The sequence below is a fragment of the Calliphora vicina genome, chromosome 3, assembly GCF_958450345.1.
Source record: "Calliphora vicina chromosome 3, idCalVici1.1, whole genome shotgun sequence".
NCBI classification, from domain to species: domain Eukaryota; kingdom Metazoa; phylum Arthropoda; class Insecta; order Diptera; family Calliphoridae; genus Calliphora; species Calliphora vicina.
The window spans coordinates 32,533,528-32,553,908 of record NC_088782.1 but is presented as its reverse complement, the minus strand read 5'-3'; the positions used below and the strand labels follow the sequence as shown (position 1 = coordinate 32,553,908).

At 31.3% G+C, this 20,381-nt stretch overlaps 4 protein-coding genes across 5 annotated transcripts in view; 3 read left to right on the top strand and 1 right to left on the bottom strand.

Annotated features, from left to right (window-relative positions):
- The first annotated feature begins 1,256 nt into the window (after positions 1-1,256).
- Positions 1,257-6,604, top strand: LOC135954819 (putative uncharacterized protein DDB_G0277255). Its single transcript, XM_065505054.1, has 5 exons — positions 1,257-1,455; positions 1,545-2,244; positions 2,303-3,336; positions 4,409-6,190; positions 6,251-6,604. The coding sequence occupies exons 1-5, from the start codon at positions 1,399-1,401 to the stop codon at positions 6,578-6,580; spliced, it is 3,903 nt and encodes a 1,300-aa protein (XP_065361126.1). The 5' UTR covers positions 1,257-1,398; the 3' UTR covers positions 6,581-6,604.
- A 709-nt stretch (positions 6,605-7,313) lies between these two features.
- On the top strand, positions 7,314-8,986 carry OXA1L (OXA1L mitochondrial inner membrane protein). Its single transcript, XM_065504086.1, has 4 exons — positions 7,314-7,496; positions 7,596-8,519; positions 8,577-8,694; positions 8,758-8,986. The coding sequence occupies exons 1-4, from the start codon at positions 7,428-7,430 to the stop codon at positions 8,916-8,918; spliced, it is 1,272 nt and encodes a 423-aa protein (XP_065360158.1). The 5' UTR covers positions 7,314-7,427; the 3' UTR covers positions 8,919-8,986.
- Positions 8,915-9,657, bottom strand: galla-2 (MIP18 family protein galla-2). The gene is made up of 2 exons (XM_065504088.1): positions 9,447-9,657; positions 8,915-9,369 (listed from the first exon to the last, which is right to left on the bottom strand). Exons 1-2 carry the CDS (start codon positions 9,565-9,567, stop codon positions 9,008-9,010), a joined length of 483 nt encoding a protein of 160 aa, XP_065360160.1. The 5' UTR covers positions 9,568-9,657; the 3' UTR covers positions 8,915-9,007.
- Positions 9,658-11,314: 1,657 nt separating this feature from the next.
- Positions 11,315-20,381, top strand: part of LOC135953420 (serine/threonine-protein kinase phg2) — a 61,522-nt gene continuing 52,455 nt past the window's right edge. Inside the window, exons 1-3 of one of the 2 annotated variants that reach the window (XM_065503318.1) lie at positions 11,315-11,633; positions 11,895-12,123; positions 12,154-12,355. The gene's annotated coding sequence lies outside the window, so the exon portion shown is untranslated. Of the gene's footprint in view, positions 11,634-11,768; positions 12,124-12,153; positions 12,356-20,381 lie in introns of both variants that reach the window. The other variant, XM_065503317.1, reaches the window with a different exon arrangement.

The following is a 20,381-nucleotide window of genomic DNA, read 5'->3' as shown; positions in this document are numbered from 1 at the left end:
ATACTCTAGGGGTGAAAAAAGTAGACCCCTTTCACACTAGGCAATTTAGTTGCGCAAGTCTCTTGTATTTGTTTATGTCAGAGGTAATGTCGGGTTAAGGGGAAGCAAATTTTACATGCTGTTTTGTTGTTGGGCAAGAGACTTGAGCAACTAAATTGCCTAGTGTGAAAGGGGTCGTACTATTTTAATATTATTTTGATTCAGAACAAAACTGTATGAGACATCGTGCAATATAAAAAACACTCAAAATTCTAAAACACAAAATTCTTGCCCTCATAATATAACAGGGACGCATGTGTTGTTCATCGAACTATACAAAAATTAAATTTAATTCAGCTGATTTCACACTTCAAATCTACAGTTGTTGGCAATACAATGGAAACTTTTCCAAATATTAATTTTTATTGTTGTTTATTACTGCAATCTATAATTTCTCATAGGTTTTCTATGGGATTGAGATCTGGCGATTGGGTAGGCCACTTCATTGGATTGCATACCACTCGTTTAAAACCCTAGTGGTGTGCTTAGAATCATTGTTGTACTGGAATCTCCAAACTCATTTTTGGTAATTTCAAAAACTTCTTTGCTATTAAATTATCTTGTTTTGGAGATTTCCCCAGATGTTGAGTTTTTCAGTATCTGTCCCACGAAATGTTTTATAATTTTTGCTGATTTATTAATTGAATATTTATTACAGGTTTGTTTCAATCCAGAATTAAAATCGTAAATTATTTTGCCATTAAAATTTTCGAAAATCTGAACTTCTTTCATTTTTACTAATTATTTGAAAATTATTGCTCGAAGAAAATTAAACATAAATTTGAATTTATTTTAGATATATATATAGTACATATATTTGGTACAAGGTCATGTTTTTGAATACTAAATTACGAATATAGTTTTCAAAAAAGTTTCCATTGTATGGTCCGATTGACATTAAATGTAATTTTTTTATTTCTTTTTTATTAATTATTTTATGAATTTAATTAATTTAATTAATTTATTAAATTTAAGTTAAATTTACTAAAATTTTAATTCAGAATTCAACAAGAGTAATCTATTCGGCTGTGTGTAAAATTTAAATTTTTTAATATAATTATATTATGTATATTAAAATGCACTTATTGAATAAAACGAATATGAGAGGAGGCCGTTAGACAAGGCATCAGAGTAATCTATCTATCCATCCATCTGGTAACTTTTTACTGATAACAGAGAAATCATCTGGCTGTATAACAGTTTCAGTAGTTTTGTGAATGAAAATAAATACAACTACAGCTTTTTATATTTTGTTTACCAAGTATTAATTAATTTAATAATTTATTTAGTTGAATAATTTTAATGTATACCTATTATTGAATATCCTATAAGGAATAAAAACTATTAAAAGAATATAAAATGAATGATTCCACATTCGCCAATTATGAGAATTATTTTTGTACAACAAGTCACCAGGTATGTTTGATTCTACGCACTACAAGTATTTTTCACCATTGTTTATACAAGTGTAAAACTATTTAAATACAAATATATACACTATTTAGGTGACGGAGCTAAATCCTCTAACACAAAATATAGAATACGATGAAATGCCACCTACGATTCATTATATAAACAATGTATCATGTGACATGGCACCTTTAACACAAAATGCCTCTGTGGAGCAGAGACATCAACAAACCAACTTATTTAACTTTATCTCAAATACACATGAAGAACAGGAAAAGCTTGATGGACAGTGTGCTAATAAAAGGGCAGGCTCTGGTGGTGGTAATAGTGGAGTGGGTAATGTGGGATCGTCGTCCAGTGTTTTTGGAAGTATACCATTTGTTCAAATACACACTACAGACGTTCAGCTTCAACGTACCAGTTATGGCAATGTTTTTCGACGAAATATTAGTAGACAGGAGGAAATTAAATCGGAACCTATTAAATCCGAAAATGCTGAAGCGGCCAAAGATCGCACCAATGCCACGCCCACACCACCCAGAGCCGCTAATCAAACACAAAATGAAAATAATATGGAAGATATGGATGCCTTGGCCTCCAATGAAAAGCAAACGACCACCAGTATTAGCAATAATAATATAGAAGAGAAATCCTGTATGTTACTACAAATATATAAGTGTTCTAAGTGTCCCTTTATAAGCCTAAGAGAGACTGAACGTGATGATCATATAGCCTCAGAGCATGGAGAAAATAGTGTTACTCAAAGTGAACCACGTCAGCCAATTAATTGTCCAGGTATTTATATAAATAAAATTATTTTTATATATACAATTCTAATTCTCTTTTTTTACAGGTTGCAGTAATATCTTTTTCAATCAAGAGTCTCTGCAGATACATTTAAATTTAGATCATTTAATGAGGGAAGACGATGTTTTAAAATTGATAAATACCTTTATGGAATCAAAGAGAAAATCTAATGAACCTGAAAGTAATAAATCTTTGGAATCTATACATGAGGAAGCTCCCAAAGAACCCATACGCAAAAGTAGAATTTATTTAAAAAATGTCGATTGTCTTAGAGAACCCAATCGCCAGCCTATGGAACAAACCGATAATCAGCTAACTGGAAATACTTCCACTAACCACACACAAGAGCCTACCAAAACAAATGCTCCCAAACAAAAAATATCCATTAAAAGTGTTGATGTCTTAAGGGAACCAGCCCTATTAAGAAGAGATTATGCAATGCAAAATACCAATATAAATAATTTTCTAAATTTCAATACTGATTTATTAACTAGCAGCATGGATTTAAATACCAACAACACCTATGAGTACACACAAAATTTAGACAATACTATTAACTCAACAAATATAATTAATAATAACAATAATAATAATAATGACTGCAGTCTGGTTAATACAAATAATTCAAATGGAGTTTCGGAAGTGGTGGAAAAACCTCGAAGACCTAAAATCTATGTGAAAAGTGTAGAAAGCTTTAATTTAATGCCGCTAGACTCTTTGCACTCTAACAGCAACAACAATAACACCGGATTTCTCAATGATCATGGCAGTTTATGTAGTAATACCCAGGTTTACGACTCAACTATGGTGCATTTACCCTACATGTTTGATTCGAATTCAAGCGGCAATAATTTGAATAGCAATGCTAATTTTATAAACAATCATAATGACATGGATACGTTTCAATTTATTAACACCTCTAATCCCAACAACAATAATTACATATTAGAAAACTCAATATTTTTGGGCAATGGTGAAGAGCTTAATGTAAATAATGGTGAACAAGTGGAAAATATTACTTTAATACCGGACACTGCAACACCTACACCACCTTCAACGGCTGATATCAACTCAATGATGGTAATGTTATGTTTTAGAGTAGTGTTTTATTTATATATCACCATACCATGTAAGGTAAAGTTGATTATATTCTTCTTAGAGCTTTTAAATACGGGCTTGTTTTAAAAATATTTTTTTTTTATAACCTTCACCACGAGCGCCAAGGCTATATACATATAAGTTTGTCATTCCGTCTGTAATTTCTACATTTTTCATGTGCATCCCCACAAGCTATATATATTATGGATCGTTATATATAACCTATGTTCGTCTGACCGTCGGTCCGTTTGTATGTTGAAATCAACTATCCGTAGCCCCCAAATAACAACAATATTTCCGCCATAGACCCGGTTCGGTTGCTATTTAAAATCGACCCACATCCTAGATTTTTTATCTATATCTGGATTACTAAGTCATTAATATAGATAATATGGATTTCTAATGATAGATATTTCGAATACCTTTGCGTATATAAGGTCATAGTAAGTCTGACCTACAATGGGTCAAAATCTCAAAAAATATTTTTTAACTCGAATTTTTTTACAAAAAATTTTTTTTTTTCAAAATTCCCCAAAATTCATAAAATTTGAAACAAAAATTTATTTTTTTTACCTAAAATTTTATTTAAAATTTTTATTTTAAAGTATAATTTGGTGAATGTTTATAAGATTCAGCATAGCCGAATATAGCTCTATTACTTGTTTTATTATTAACTAGTTGACCGCCCCGGTTTCGCCCGGTAGCATTTACTAAGGTTAGTTCTTCAAGTTTCTTCAACTCACATACGCCTGTATTTATTTGCAAATAAAATATCTAAATTTGTACTGCATACTTTAGGGAGCTTTTTTATTACTGTTGACTGGACTCAAAAAAATAAATTCCGAGTTTTACCCGGAATTTTTGAATTCAAATCGCTCCAGCCGTTCTCACGTGATGACATTACATACATGGACCATTTTATTTTTATATATATAGATAGATAGATTTAATTAATTATGAATTAAGCTTCAAATAATTAATTAATATTATGAATGTATGATTCTATGAATCCAAGATGGAAAAACTCTTTAAATAATTGTATAATATCTTTTAGAACAAACCGGTAACTAACGCCCAAGAACAAAGAGGAACTCTCCACTTACGTACCGTCGACGAATTGAATCTAATGAATAAGACAGAAGTACAGCATTTAATAGCGCCCAATTTAGACAACAATCACACAAACGAAGTCTTGGATAAAGTAAACTCATCCAGTCTGAATGACATCAATCTCATAGGTGATGATTTGTATGAAGATGATCATTTTAAATTTCATGATTTGGACACCCAAATGGTCAACGATTGGCCAGAAACCTACGAAGATCTAGCCGAGGATATTAACTGTATAATAGCTGATGCTTCAAATGAAAATAGTGCTGAGAATTTGGTCTATACTGTGAACACTAACAACAATCAAAAGTTGACCAGCAGTAATTTTGATATTGACACGCCTCAGGTTTCTTTAATAACCATACGTGATATAGAGGAATTAACTGGTACAGCAAATCATGCTGTTATACATTCAGCAATAGATCATCAACAAGACTTAATAGCAGAAGAAATACAAGATAGTCAGAATGATGTAGCGGCCGATTTGGATATTGTAAGTCAGGAATCTTTGATGGCCATACAAAGCTTAACTGAAAGTGTTAGTGACAGCAATCTCAAAAGAGAATTAGCTAATGCTACGCCTGAATCTAATGAAAACTCCGCGGCTTCTAAAGTTATGGAAACAAATACCACCCAAGAAAATAATAATAAATCAATAGCTTCAGTTAGTGAAGTGCCACCTTTAGTGCCGGTAACAAATACCACCACAGATTTAGCTGATGCCAACAATATAAATCCTTTACCCAACAGTAATATACCTTTACCACCCTTAGTACCCGTTTCGCCCATGATCAATTTTAATAATAACATAAACAAAGCCTTGCCAAAACAAACTTCTCCGGTAGAAAAAGGTCGCATATATGTAGCTAATAATCTAATGGAGCCCCCTAAACGTCCTTTAGCAGTCGCAGCAACCAGTGGCACCTCGGTAAGAGGACGACCATTCGGTTCTAATCGCACACGCATTACCAAACTAAAGCAAACCATCGGCAGTTCAGCCGAAGATTTATTCTCAAAATGTTCGGTTAAAGGCTGTGCATTTCGCTTTAAGAAACCCGAAACCGTGGAATATCATCGCAAATGCCATGATATTTCCTCGGACAACCCACAGGCCGCCATATGTCCTGAATGTAAATCAACAGAATTCACCAATTGGAATACTCTACATACTCACCTGTGGCGGGTCCATCAAATCGATATGGAGCTATATAAATGTGAGCTGTGCGAATTTAAAACACCCATATTTTCACGACTGGTCAATACACATGCCAAAATTCACTATGACGATCGCAACTATAAGTGTGAACACTGCGAAAAGGCTTTCAAAAATTCCAAGCAACTGAAAAATCATCGTCGCTGGCATCGTGTGCAAGCGGCAACAGCTGTTACCCCAAATGTGCCCAAAGCCTCACCAACCGAGATACATCGTTGCTGTGACTGTGGTTCAACCTTTTCGCAGCAGAAAACTTTGCGTGAACATTGTTGCAAGAAAGGCGATTCCTCACTAAAGTGCTCAGTATGCGAAAAGCTAATGAGTTCGAAGTCATCGCTAAAATTGCATTTATTAACGCATAGTGATGGCGAGAAACGTTATAAATGTCAAGATTGTGATTATGCCACAAATGATCACAATGCCTTTCGAAGACATCGCATGGGTCATGAAAATCGCAAAATGTATGAATGCAATTTTTGTACCTACAAATTTGTGCAAAGTGTGGCATATCAGGTTAGTCGATGGAAAATTAAAAATACCTAAATATAAGTTTAAATATTTTTTTTATTACAGAAACATATTTTACAAAAACATCCCGAAAAAGCCGATTCAGTTATACATAAATGTTCGGTCTGCTCTTACTCCACCATTAATCGTTCCCTACTCGTGGTGCACCAGGCTAAACATGATAAAATTCCAGATGATGTAGCAAAATCAAAAGCTTCCGAGGAAAGTTCGGTGGGAAAAATTACTGAAAAATCCGCCACAGAACTTCAGAAAAGCAAAATTAAAGTCAAAAGTAATTTATTTACCAGAAACACTACGGAAACTGTGGTGAATATTAATCATAACGATTTGAATCTAGTGCAATTATATAATGTCGATAGCGGCAGTGTTACTTAATAAATGTGTGTGTTTTATACATAAATTAAACAGTTTATTTTTATATAAATAGAATTGCTTAACATTTATAGGCAAATTTACAGATTTTTTGTTAGAATTATATTGTAATATTAGCTCTGTTTTAGGACCTATTGTATACGGAAACGCTTTATTTGTATGTCCTTTCAAACTTCCACTTTTTATTAGGTTTTCTATTGAAATATATAGAGTTTGGGTGAAACTTTATGTGGTCGCAAATGGAAAATGTAGAAATTACAATCTGAATGACCCTTCACCATTTAGGTTAATTTTTTTTCGCCCAATATGTTAGTAAAAATAGCTAGATTCAGGATTGGCAAAAATTTCAAATATAATAAATGATATTAGTGCTGGATTGAAGCAAAAAACTATCGGTGATAAATATTCAATAAATAAATCAGCAGTTTCAAAAATTATAAAATAATTTAGAGAGACTGAGGTACTGTAAAAACTCAACATTTGGGAGGAAGACTTCGTTAAACTACTCCAAGACAAGATTGTTTAATAAATTCCCAAAAATTACCTTCCCGGAGGTAATTTCCAAGAAACCGCACTGGACAATTAACAAATAATTCCATTTCAAATTCAAAATTTTAATAACGGTTGTTTTATTATTTGTTTTTCTTTATAAAAATCCGTTAATACTCTAACCTAAACAAACATCTGGCAACATTTAGCAACATATGTTTTCATTTAGACATTTCTCTCTTGCCCTCTCTTTAACGTGAAATGTCAAGTGCGGCTGCAGGAATTTTAAAAACATTGCAGTTTTCATAAATAAAAATCGAAATAAAATAAGAAAATTATAAAATAAATTTAAATAAATAAAATGATACTGCAGCGTTTACAGTTATTGCGTAATGCAAATGTATTAAAACAATTAAACACACAAAACAAAGTAAGTGAACGCCAGAGAAATGAAGCCTCTTAGACGAATGACATAACCTGCAAATGTTTGTTAACAATAAAATAATTTTACCAATTTCATACATTTTAGTTTACATCATCCGGTATTGGAGCAGTATCAGTTATAAATACTAGAGGTTTACATGTAAGTAGTGATAAGAAATGGCAGAAAAGTGTAAATCAACAATTACCCCTGATGGCTTTGGCTATGCCTAGCATGGCTGTACGTTATGCCAGTACAGAAGGTGCCTCCAAGACCTTAGTCGATTTGGCAGATATCCCAGCGCCACCCGTAGCACCAGAAACCCTGGGAGAGGTAGCGACACAAGCGCTTAATGCTTTAGGCGAACCCACATTTGCTTCTATTGGCCTGGGTGGTTGGTCACCTGTGGGTTTAGTGCAACACTGTATGGAATTTGTGCATGTGACTTGTGATATACCATGGTGGGGTGCTATTGCCATTGGTACTTTAGTAGTGCGTACTATAATTTTCCCCTTGGTTATTATGGCCCAGCGTAATGCTGCCAAGATGAATAATCATATGCCTCAAATGCAAGTTTTGCAAATGAAAATGACCGAAGCCCGTCAATCAGGCAATGCCATAGATTCTGCTCGTTATGCCCAGGAAATGATGACGTTTATGAAGGAAAAGCAATTGAACCCATTGAAGAATATGATTGTACCTTTGGCTCAAGCACCTCTGTTTATTTCCTTCTTTATGGGTCTGCGAGAGATGGCCAATACTCCCGTTGATTCGATGAGAGACGGTGGCTTATTTTGGTTCACAGATTTGACTGTAGCTGATCCTACATTCATGTTACCCATCATTACAAGCGCTACACTGTTTTTGACAGTGGAAATTGGTACAGATAGTGCTAGACTGGCTGCACAAAATATGGGTATGATGAAATATGTACTAAGAGCCTTGCCCATAGCTATTTTCCCTTTCACAATGAATTTCCCCGCCGCTATTTTAACATACTGGGCTTGCAGTAATTTCATATCTTTGGGTCAAGTAAGTAAACAATTTCTAATAAGAAATATAGTAACTAATATATTTGTTTTAATTTAGGTGGCTGTTTTAAAAATTCCTGCCGTACGTGAATACTTTAAAATCGATAAAATGGTGATACATAAAGCAGAAAACTTACCGGTTAAAAAGAAGAAATTTGTTGAGGGCATGAAAGATTGTAAGTAGCAAAAGAAACTCTACAATAATGAAAATTTTTATTTAATTTTTTTTTTTCATTCAGCTTGGCAAAATATGAAGATCACCAAAGAATTAGAAGAACGCCAGAGATTGGATGAAATTCGCTTTGCCAAGGCCGGCAAAGGCCCATTGGTTAAAACATATAAATATGATCCCACAAAACCCCGGCCGACTGCCAATATCCAAGCGAAAAAGAGTAGTTAAGTTTAAACATGTTATCCCTTACACAAAATTAATTGTTTTTATTTTAATAAAACAAACAAAAAAATCGACATTCTTTAATGGTTTTTTTTTTAAGCTGCAGCTACTTCTCTAGATGCTATACACTGATTGATAACTTCAGCCAAGTGTTTATTTTCCAAAGCTGCTGCCACTCTTTCCTTGTCGGCCAGCTGCTTGTTTACTGCATTTTCTGAGGCATGAGTACCTGGTGTAATTTCCACGGTTACCTTAAAACGGGGCGGTAAAGATCTCAGTAATTTTACTCTGATGGATAAACCAATAAGAGTAGCCATAGAGCAGTGCGGTATAGTGGGTGTAAAGTTAACAAAAACTTCATTTTTTTCATCACTGACTTTGATTAAGTCTTCTTGCACTACTCTGAGTTCCTCTAACGACAAAGGATGCTCCGGATCATTTATGTTGCGTATGAGATCTGAAATTATATATATGTACATAATTATTGCAAATTTTGTTTAAAAAGTTGGCACAAAAAATGTATTTGCAAGTTACCAAATATTTCCCGAGTGTCAAAAGGATCGCTGACATTTTCATCGACATTTTCTTTGGTAATTACACGTTCCTTGGATTTGCTGTACACATTAGGATTAATATTTTCAATTTCGGTAGGCATTTTTATAACTTATTGGTAGTGGATTTTAATAAATGATCAATTAATTAATGCGTTCTTGTGTTTTGCTCTTCTTCTTATTTGAATGTATCAGTCACACGAACAAAGTGTTACCTGATTGATTTTATTTTTAGGTAATTGCCAACTATTTTAAATGTACAAAAATAATAAATATCGTCGATGCGCCAATAAAAGAATAAGTTTGAGAGCAATAGAACTGTTTATTTTTTGTATTAAAACCAAGGTTAATAGAAGAGATTTAGGGTTATAGAAGAGATTTAAGTTTTGAATTTGAAAGTTTTTAATATATGTATGTATATGGAATCTGTGGGCATCTGCGAGGACCACTTTATTTCAAAATATACCTATTTTTATGAACGTTTCAACTTTAAGGCTTATTGTTTTCTGATTACATAAAATTCCATTTTTATGATTTTTTAGGAATTGTGGGATTCTCAATAGCAATTTTTAATATTTATTTTTATCTTTTGCATTTTCTGTAAAATTTCATTAAAATAGATTCTTCTATGAATTTTTTAATTACATACATATTGTAAGTTGTATACATTTTTTGAAATTAAATAACAATTTCCAATAATATAGCTATAACAAGTTTTTTTTACGTAATCTTTTAACGGAAGCCAAATATATTAAAATCGAATCGATAACAAACATTTGCCATCGTTTTCAATTTTTCATATAACCGAGGTAGCCCACTCCATCCTTTCTGTTGTTTAATGCCCTAATTCAAAACTCAAACTCAATTACACCTCTTCTATAGCAAAGAGAACATTAAAATCGGACTACCCGTTAGAAATTACAGATATATTTTGTTATTTAAATCCATGAAAATTATTTTTAATAATGTCATTAATTACATGTGAATGCCTTTATATAATGCTGCCACACTATTTAATCAACGTCAGAGTTGTATTTTAAAAATCATTTGTTTCAGCAGCAATGTTGGTAACTTGTCTGTTCTGAAACACGCTAATTCTGTACTTTAATTCCAGATTTTAGTTAATTTTTTTTTTAATTTTTCTGTACTTCGTCTGAAACTTTTATAAAAGAAAATATAGATTATGGAATTATAAAATAAGTTTGGATTTTAATAAATACCATACAAAAACTTCTATTTTATTGTAAAATGTCTAAGCATCCTCTTATATGTGTAACGAGGATGCTGCGTTGCAATTACTAGTACGAATATTAGCTTCGGTTCTGTTTCGACCTAACAAAAGCCTTTTTAATATATGTATCCATTTGGCCAATAACACATTTATATTACAAGTATTCTTATCCTGACGATTCCTACAAATATATGTTTAATTAAAAAAAATAAGAAGAATTTAATATCAGCATCAAGAAATTTAAGCTTAATAATTACAACTGACATTGTAAAAGAGCATATATTTCTTGGCAATAAATTCCAAAAACGAGCAGCTTGTACAACAAATAATTATTCATATATTGAATTATGTATACAAGATATAATAAATTGGGGATTTCTAAGATTTCAACCAGTGAAAATCGCTAAAATAACTTTTCATCACTAAACTGGTTTGAAACTCGCCAAATTGAAAGCACTGTTTGCCGGTAGCAAGGCACATAACCAAGATAAACACACAAACCCAGTTGATTTCAATTTTTATATGGAACCCTTGCGTATTGATAATGTCAAAAACCATACATAAAAAACACCAGCAGGGTTGCTGATATTACCTTGTATATGTGCCTAGATTGCAACAAAATTGAAGCATTTATAAAAAATTCCTGACGCGCGACAGTTGGGTGCCGTTGTGTGTGTGTGTTGTTTTTGCAATTTGAATAAATTAATAAATACAAAAAAATAATTAATATAATTTATGTACATATGCATACAAAAATAATAAAAAAATATGTGAATAAATCTTCATTTCTGACGCTAAAATTGGTGCATTAATTAAAGTTAAACAAAAAAAAATTGAATAAGAAAAATTTGTACCGTCGTAAAGAAAAGAGAAAAAAAAATTAAATAGCATCCTTAATAATGCGTCGTGTATAGTTCAGTTTTTTTTTTGTATCGTATCGTATGTACTGGAAGTTACCAACAAACAAAGCCAGCCTCACCCTCTTTCCGTTTATCTTGGGTTTTGCTTGACTGTTCTTAATATTTATTCATTCCTTGTTGGATTTGTTGCCGTATTCTTATTATTTTTTTCTAGTGTGTACATGTCCTGTATGTCAGCTCTTCTGCTGACATCTTGATGTTGATGCGGGTGCGATACAATTCTCTGTATTTTATATTTCTTATTATATTCTACAAACAACTTGTCTGTTATTTTATATAGTGTCAAGTATTTTTACAAAATAAAGAAGAAAAAAAAAATAAAATTTTATACATCTCAAGTGCTGTTTTGTGAAAATGATTGTGTCTTTTGTTGGGTTTTTTTAAGGAAAGAATTTAAAAGTTGGCACACAATAAAAGAGTATATAAGCACAAAAATTTAAAATAAAATTGCAAAAAAAATTGATAAAAAAAACCAATAAAATAATGACCAGTATCAATAAAACAACAAAGTAAAAGTGAAAAACAAAAACAAGAATAAGCTGAAAAACAAAAACAAGAATAAGCTGAAAAACAAAATCAACAAAGTATATAAAGTTACATGTGCCATATTTGGGATGCCAAAGCCCTAATTTCGTTGTCAAATTTTATCATGTGATTCTTCTTCTCTTCTTAATTCAACATTTTGCTTCAATTTATTATTTATCATTTGCCAATGTTACTAGTTGATGTCTAATTTTCAAGGTAAGTTTTCTATTATTTTTACTTTTATTTTTTTTAATAAACTTTCAGACAAACATACATATTTGCAAAAATACCGATAAATGTATGAGAAGATATGTGTGTATTTGTTGTTATACGTACACACCTTTTATTAAATTCCCTTTTCTTGTTGTAGCTTTTATTCACTAATTAATTTATCCTATTTTTCATCCTTGTTTTCACTCTCTCATCCTTGGTGTGTTCACCAATACATAGACTTCGTTCTCACTCATCTATCAATTGTGTGTTTTTGCTTTTTTCCTACCTTATATTTCTTATCAGTTGTGTATATTTTATTTTGTTGCTGTTGTTGCTTTTTTCTTGTACATATATGTATATTTATTCGTTTGTTGCTGTTTTTTTTTTGAGTAAGAGTTGTTGTTTGTATTGTTTTTTGTCTTATTGGCAAGATGCCTGTTTAAAAGTTAATGAAAGTGACGTCTGACTCATTTTGTTTTGGTTTTTGTTTCTGGAGATTTTCTAGACAATTTAGATTTAAACAGGGGGAAAGTAATAATTTTATATTTTATTAAGATTATTTGTTTTTTTTAATATGTACAGTATTCAACATAAGTCTACGAACGACCACAATTTTTGCCACTTTATTAGAGAAAACCCGGAAAATAAAAAATTAATTAATTAATTAATAAAAGTATGTACCAAAAAAAATTGTGTTGCTATGTAAACTTGAAAAATTATTCATAAAAAACAATAAAAAAAAACATTGACAAAAGTCTACATACTACCACAGCATGTCCTGGTTTTTTTTGAATACTAACAGATAAGCATGCAATTTATTAAGTCTACAGTTCAAAAAATATTCAGTAACTTTGAAAACACTGGTAGAGTTAAAAACAAGCTGCGAAGTGGTCGCCCAAAGAAACTACAACGTAGAGATGTAATCTTCATTTTAAAAGAAGTCAACAAAAACTCAAAAGTAAATACCACAAAATTGCCCAAAGAACTCGCAACAAGATCAGAAGTTATTGTTCAATTCAAAGAACCTTAAATAATAATGGTAATTAAAGCAGAATTCCTCGTAAATTAGCGAACGGATCGCAAATTTCGTTTGGAATTCGCCCAAAAGCACTTTGAAAAGGACATGGAATTCTGGAAGCGAGTTTTGTTCACTGATGAGTTGAAGTAAGGAGTGAGATCGAAAAATTCTTAACATACATATATGTTTATAAAAAAGAAACCACTAAACTTACAGCTTTAATTTTTTTTTTATTTGATTGAAATTATTATTACAATTTACAAAAAAAATTATTTTTATAGTTTTAATCACTAGTGATGAAATTTTGAACCTTTTTCGGAAACCCTTCCATTAACGTTTTTATAGTGCTTTCTGTCACTTTGCTCGAACATGTAGTCCATCTCCGTTTAAAATCTACCACACTTTTGGACACCTTTTTTGTACTCTTCAATTCTCTTTTAACAAGAGCCCAATATCTCTCCACTGGCCTTAGCTCCGGGCAGTTTGGAGGATTTGCCTCTCTTGGTACAAATACCACATTATTGTTCTTGTACCACTCAAGGGCTTGTTTGCCATAGTGACAGGATGCCAAGTCAGGCCAAAAATAAGTGGACACATTATGAAGTCTTATGAATGGAAGCAGCCTTTTTTGTAAACATTCCTTGATGTAAATTTCGGTATTTATAGAGCCCGTTGTAACAAATGAGTGGCTTCTTTTGCCGCAACTGCATATTGCTTGCCATACCAAGAACTTTCTGGGAAATTTTGTCTGCTTTTGGGTCCTAAACTTTTCTTCAACATTCCCTCGAGCATCAGCAACATAAAATTTTTGACCTGGAAGTTGCGAAAAATCTGCCAGAACATACGTTTCGTCATCCATTATGCAGCAAGAATATTTTTTTATAAAACTTGACTTCAATTTCCGTGCTCTGTTTTTGGCCTCTAAATTTTTAGTAGCGTTCCTGTCAGGAACTTTTTGAGCCTTGTATGTTTTTAAACCTGCATTAGCTTTAACTTTTCGTACCAAATAGTCCGAGCACTGAGCTAACCGGGCTGCTTTCCTACCGGATGTGTTGGGAGCTCTTTTGAAAATGCGTTCTATTTTTTTGGCTTTAGAAACATCATGTGGACCATTCCTTCTACCTGAACCAGGTTTTCTATCAACTGACAAGTTCTCCCGGTACTGTTTAATAACATTGGAAACAGTTTGACGTCAGACCTTTGTATGCTTGGCCAACTTTTTGTAAGACCAAGTTGGGTTTTGTTGAAAATATTTAATAATTTCAGTACGCACTTTTTTCTGGTCACTCATTTTAATCAGATTAACAAAAAAATTAATATAATTGACATTACACATAATAACTGACATGTTTTTCAAAGGTAACTTGATCAAAAAAAAATTCAAATAATACTTGGGTTAAAAAATGTAATGAAAAACGTGTGTTAAGAATTTTTCGATCTCACTCCTTATAACATATTTGGAAGTGATGGGAGAGATAAAGTATGGCGCAAAACAAAAAGCAACAGCAACGGATCCGAAAAACTTACTCGCTATAGTTATGTTAAGCATGGTGTTGGCAGTGTGATGGTTTGGGGTACTGTCGCTGCTTCTGGAGTGGGAAAGTTAGTGTTTATTGAGGATAATATGGATCAGTACAAATCCATTTTGGTTAAAGTTGGATTTTTCAGCAATATAACGATCCGAAACATTGGTCTCCAATTGTCAAAGATTGGCTACTCTACCATGCCCCATGACAATTGTACACACCACCTCTAAACCCTGACTTAAATGTTATTGAGTACGTGTGGGAAATTCTACAACGGAAGGTCCGAAAACATCTTATTACTTGTGCACCAATGTTAAAGGAGAACCTTCCAGAAGAATGGCAAAATACAACGTCCGCTGAACTGAAAATTTAGTTGCTTCGATGCCCAGACGCTTGTAGATGCCCATGGTGGGTGGCCCAAAGAAATATTGAATTTAATGAAAATTTGTATTCGCTGAAAAATGTTTACGATCGTATGTAGACTTTTGTCAACATATTTTTTTAATTTTTTGTGAATAAAAGTTTAATTAATTATAAATTTAGCGATATTTTTTTTTGTTATATTACTAAAAATGCATTTGAAATAAAACTGCATCATTACTTTTACTTATTATGGTTTAGAAGTCCGCGAGTTACGAAAATAATGGTCGTATGTAGACTTTTGTCGGTCACTGTATGTATTTCCCACACGTGCAAATTATTTAAATTAATTAATATACACACATACTAGGGTTATCAATTATTCGAGTTTTACTTTAATCAAATATTTATATTATTATTAGATTAAGCGATCCTAGATTATTCCAACGAATAATGACTAGTTTTTTTTTAAACGTATTTTATCTATCTACACAATGTCAATCAACAGGGTAGTGGTTAAATTCTAATTCAACTGCTTAATTATTTTTGAACTTTCCTAGCTGTTGATGGGAATTAGATGCCATTCGAAAATATGAACAATCTTGCAAAATTGAACTGGCCTGGTTTCAATTAGTTCATATTATCGCGAGTGCAATAAAATAGACAAATTTGAATTGTACAAAAATACAAAATTTATAATACTAGTACCTATCTAGATGTAAATTTAAACTCTTGGTTTTGTTTCTTTGAGACATTTTTCTCCAATTTTTTGTTTAATTTTAACTTGAAAAGTAATTTATTCGAACATCCGATTAATTATTGATCGAATAATTTTGTATAGTTAGTACCTATTGAAAAAATTTTATAAATTCGAATAAAAAATATAATATTTTCCTCGATTATTCGCATAATTTTTTTTCGAACTACAAATTTAGTATATACCTAAGTATTTAGTATATATAATACGGGTTTGTTTTTTTTCTAAAAGAAATTTGGCGCGTTTCTTCGATCGATTAAAAAATACTTAGTAATTAATATAAATCATGTCAGTGGTATACAGTGAGTGACAATACAATATATTGTTACGTTTTAACCTTTTCAAAACGCTGGTTTATTTCCTTTAAATAAACCGGATACTTTTGATTGCAAATAAAAGCCGTTTAGTAGTTTGAAAATTGTAACAATTCTTTATTTCTTTAAAATGTACAAAAACAACAGAATTAAATAGCCACTCAATGTTTTTTATACACGTTTATAAATTCTCAGAATTACAGACACAATTTATAATGTACACGAATTTACTTGAAAAACACACAACACACTTTAAGGCACTTAGATGATGTTTATTCGAAAAGCGTCTCTGATCAACTCAACTAACGACTGCAACCTCTGCCATTATTTATAACACTGCATTACCATCTAGAAAGCTCTTTAACTGTCAAAGTTCGAATATTCTAGATCATACGCCATCTGTGGTGTACTTTCTACAATGTTCTTTAACTGAATATTCGAATACAGCGTTGCCAACTTACGATCAAATCAACTGAAAGCTTTTATTTAACAATGCCCACAGATATGTTGCAGTCTGCCATTACAGCACTGTTACTTGAAAGCACTATGCTACTTTTAAATCAGCCCTTAAAATCGTTATATTTGAATTCAAGTACAATTTCGTAACAATATGATTAACATATATTCCGATGCGCCTTCGAAACAGCTTCATAAGATTTCACACTCACAGTTTTATTATCGAAAAATCAAAAAGTTGAAATTTTCATAAAATGGTCCAGCTACCTATTTCTTATTGCAAAAAACGTATTGCGAGATTTTTTTTTTATATTTTTAGCTTTACTCTTGAAACATTTGTACAATATAAATTTATTTAAAGTATTGGGCATTGACCTTTCCCCATCTTCTAGCGGAATATGGATTCCGAGCCAAAAAAACTATTGATATTTTGAGGCCATACTTGTTCTGAAGACAATCGTATCCCAGAAAGAGCGTTCCGCATCGATACGGACGGGCAAGGTCTGAAATATATAGCGGGTGAGGCAAAACTTCCCAACTACTTCATTCTAAATACTTTTTAACATGCATTGCAACAACGGTTTCATATCTGTTCGATACGGGTCTTGTCAGATAAGACACTTTTGAAGCCACCAAATGCAGATAATTACCTTAGCTCCATGGGTATTTTGCTTTGGTGTCGATTCGGCTGGTTGGCCGGCCTTCGCTTACAATATCTTACGCTTTGGATTATAGTAATGGATCCAATTTCATCGCAAGTAATAAATCGGTGCAAAAATCATTTTTATTTATAGCGTTCAAGCAGCATTTCCGACATAGAGAATCTTTTTTCAAGGTCTTTCAGCTTTAATTCGTATGCTACCCAATTTCCCTGCTTTTGGGAGAATTCTACTGCTCGCAAACGTTTTGAAATTACTGCGTAGTTCCTAATGATTTAGCAAGCTCCTGTTGAGTTTGAAAACATCAGTAATGCCTCCAATTCTTGGTCTTACATTTTTTTTTAAATTTTTTTTTAATTTAATAGTGAAACAAATTTTGGACAAAAAATTCTTTTTCGTGAAAAAAAATTCAGGATAAAAAATATTTTAATCCGAATCATGTATGTTTGTAACTTATTGGGGGCTACGGAAATTTGATTTTAACATACATTCGGCTATATCGAATCCATTATCTATAACGATCCAGTATATATAACTTTGTGGGGTCTGAAATGAAAAATGTTGATATTACAAACGGAATGACAAAACTTATAAAATATACCCTTACCTCTCATGATGGTGAAGAGTATCGCTTTTATTAAACTTTTAGTTTTATAAATTAAATTAATTTCTAAGCAATTGTTTTTTTTTTGTAATCTTTACACACTTTCTATGCTCTTTATAAAATATTGGAACAACTTTATTATTTATATTTTTTTTTTGTAAAGAATATGTGTTTGTCAGCTTAAGAACATTTCCACATGTCTGCTATTGATATAAATAAAGAAAAAAAAATATTCAGTTGTTAACTCATTTCTCATTTAGCACATCTTATTGTTAATTTTTTCTGAGCTACTATTAGTATTGTGTGAAAATCATTATATGAAATGTTAAATACTTATAAATAAAGAAACAAGTTTGAATTTTTTAAGCGTTTAAAACGAATGTGAATTCCTATAACTTTCTAATATTTTTTTAGTTTTACTATAAGTCTTTTTTAAATAAATTTTATGAAAGGAATAATTTTATATTTTTTATAAACCCATCAAAATATTTGCTAAATTATCATACGTGTTTAAATGTTGCAATTTTTTTTTAACTGCATTCATTCAAGCAATTTTTTATTAAATGAACATTATGAAAAACTTGTTTTCCTTTGTTTTATTAAACAAACTGCCACTTCCTATATAATGAATGGAAAGTGAGTTGGATATTTTGTTTTAATGAAAAAGCACTCAGTTTTAAGAAATATTTTCGAACGAATAAAATCTATTTGAATCATTTTTATTTCGTATAGGGTCTAAATAGAAATTAGTAATATTTGTTTAACATGTGTGAGAATTTTTCTAAAGAAAATTTATTTAAGTCTTTTAATAAAGATAATCTATAACTTATATACAATATAGATAAGAGCACGTGCCATATTTTGAGGTGCTAAAAAATTTTTAAGTTTTAATAATATTGTTTTCGTTATCGCTCAAGGAGATGTTATCATTCGACTTGTGTATATATTGTGTTCAAAACTTTCACTGACGCTTTTAAACTCAGCATTCATTAATACTTTTAATGGACTTTGGTTCAATAATTAAAATGTTTTAATATTTTCTTAATTATAAAATTGTTCAAAATAAAATTTATTTTGTTTTGTTTTCATACAAAAACTGTTTTAAGAAATTTTTAAAAATTTCACATATCTCAACATTGATAACAACCCAAGTGCAAGTTTTAGTTCTTGTCATAAAGAACATATAAAATCAAAAAAACTTATTCTTCAAGATCAAAATCGCAAAAAAATTAAAAAAAATCGATTTGTTTGGCCTTTTCCCCCGTTCAGGTCCATACGTAGCAAACCGTTCAAAATTCAAGGAAACAATAAATTACAAAAATGTACCTAAGATCTCAATAAACAACTTTCTAGAACATATGAACTTCCTAGGAATGATTCTTACCACCGTTTAGTTATTATTAATTCCTGTAGTTAAAAACTAAAGGAATTAAGTGTTTTGGGCCATAAATTATTATAAACCAAAGCATACTTTTAGGCAGCTTAAAAAAATTTATTTAGATGTTTTTTAAAAGTTTTTTGCGATTTTGATCTTGAAGATGAAGTTTTTTTGATTTGATATGTTCACATTTTTTGTTCTCTATGACAAGTTTGCAACTTTGCCTCAGAGATTAAATCAAAATTCCAAACTGTTTGCAAGATATGAGCCTTAGGAAATGATCACTTTTTTGCAAAAATGACATCGAGGTTCATAAAAAAAATGCATGACTTTGAGCAACGGGTCTTTTGTAGAGGTAAAACTCGCCTCATATTCTCATTGTACTATTATAACCGTGTCTATATCTATTTGTTCTGGTATTTGCTAATTTATTTATTTTTCTGTTAAAAATTGCGTTTAATTTCTTTTTACTTTTTTTCATTAGTGGTGAAAATTCGTTATGAAATTATTTTATTAATTAAAGTTTTTGTTAAACGGCTCTTAAATTTTATATTATTTAGGGGTCACAATTATTTGATCGTTGAGTCACGGGTATTTTATCACGTTGTGAAGTCATAAATATGCTGATTATGCGGCAATTCTGATATTGTCACATATTGAAGGTGGGTGTTCAGAATTCGGCACAGCCGAATATAACACTAGTTAGATTTGGATTTCATATGACTTTGAAAGTTAAAATACAGTGGGTAAAACCAGCAATTAAAACACAAACATTTATAATGAACAGTTGAGTTTTAACTTTTTAAAATATATTTCTGTGAAAACCTCTAAACAAAGCTGACTGTGAAAGGCAAAGTAATTCTTCAGGCATCGAACAACTTTGAACTTGCAGTTAATATTTAATGTGTGAGAATTAAAATGTGTTGTTTTGTAGCAAAATATAGCTGAAATTATCAC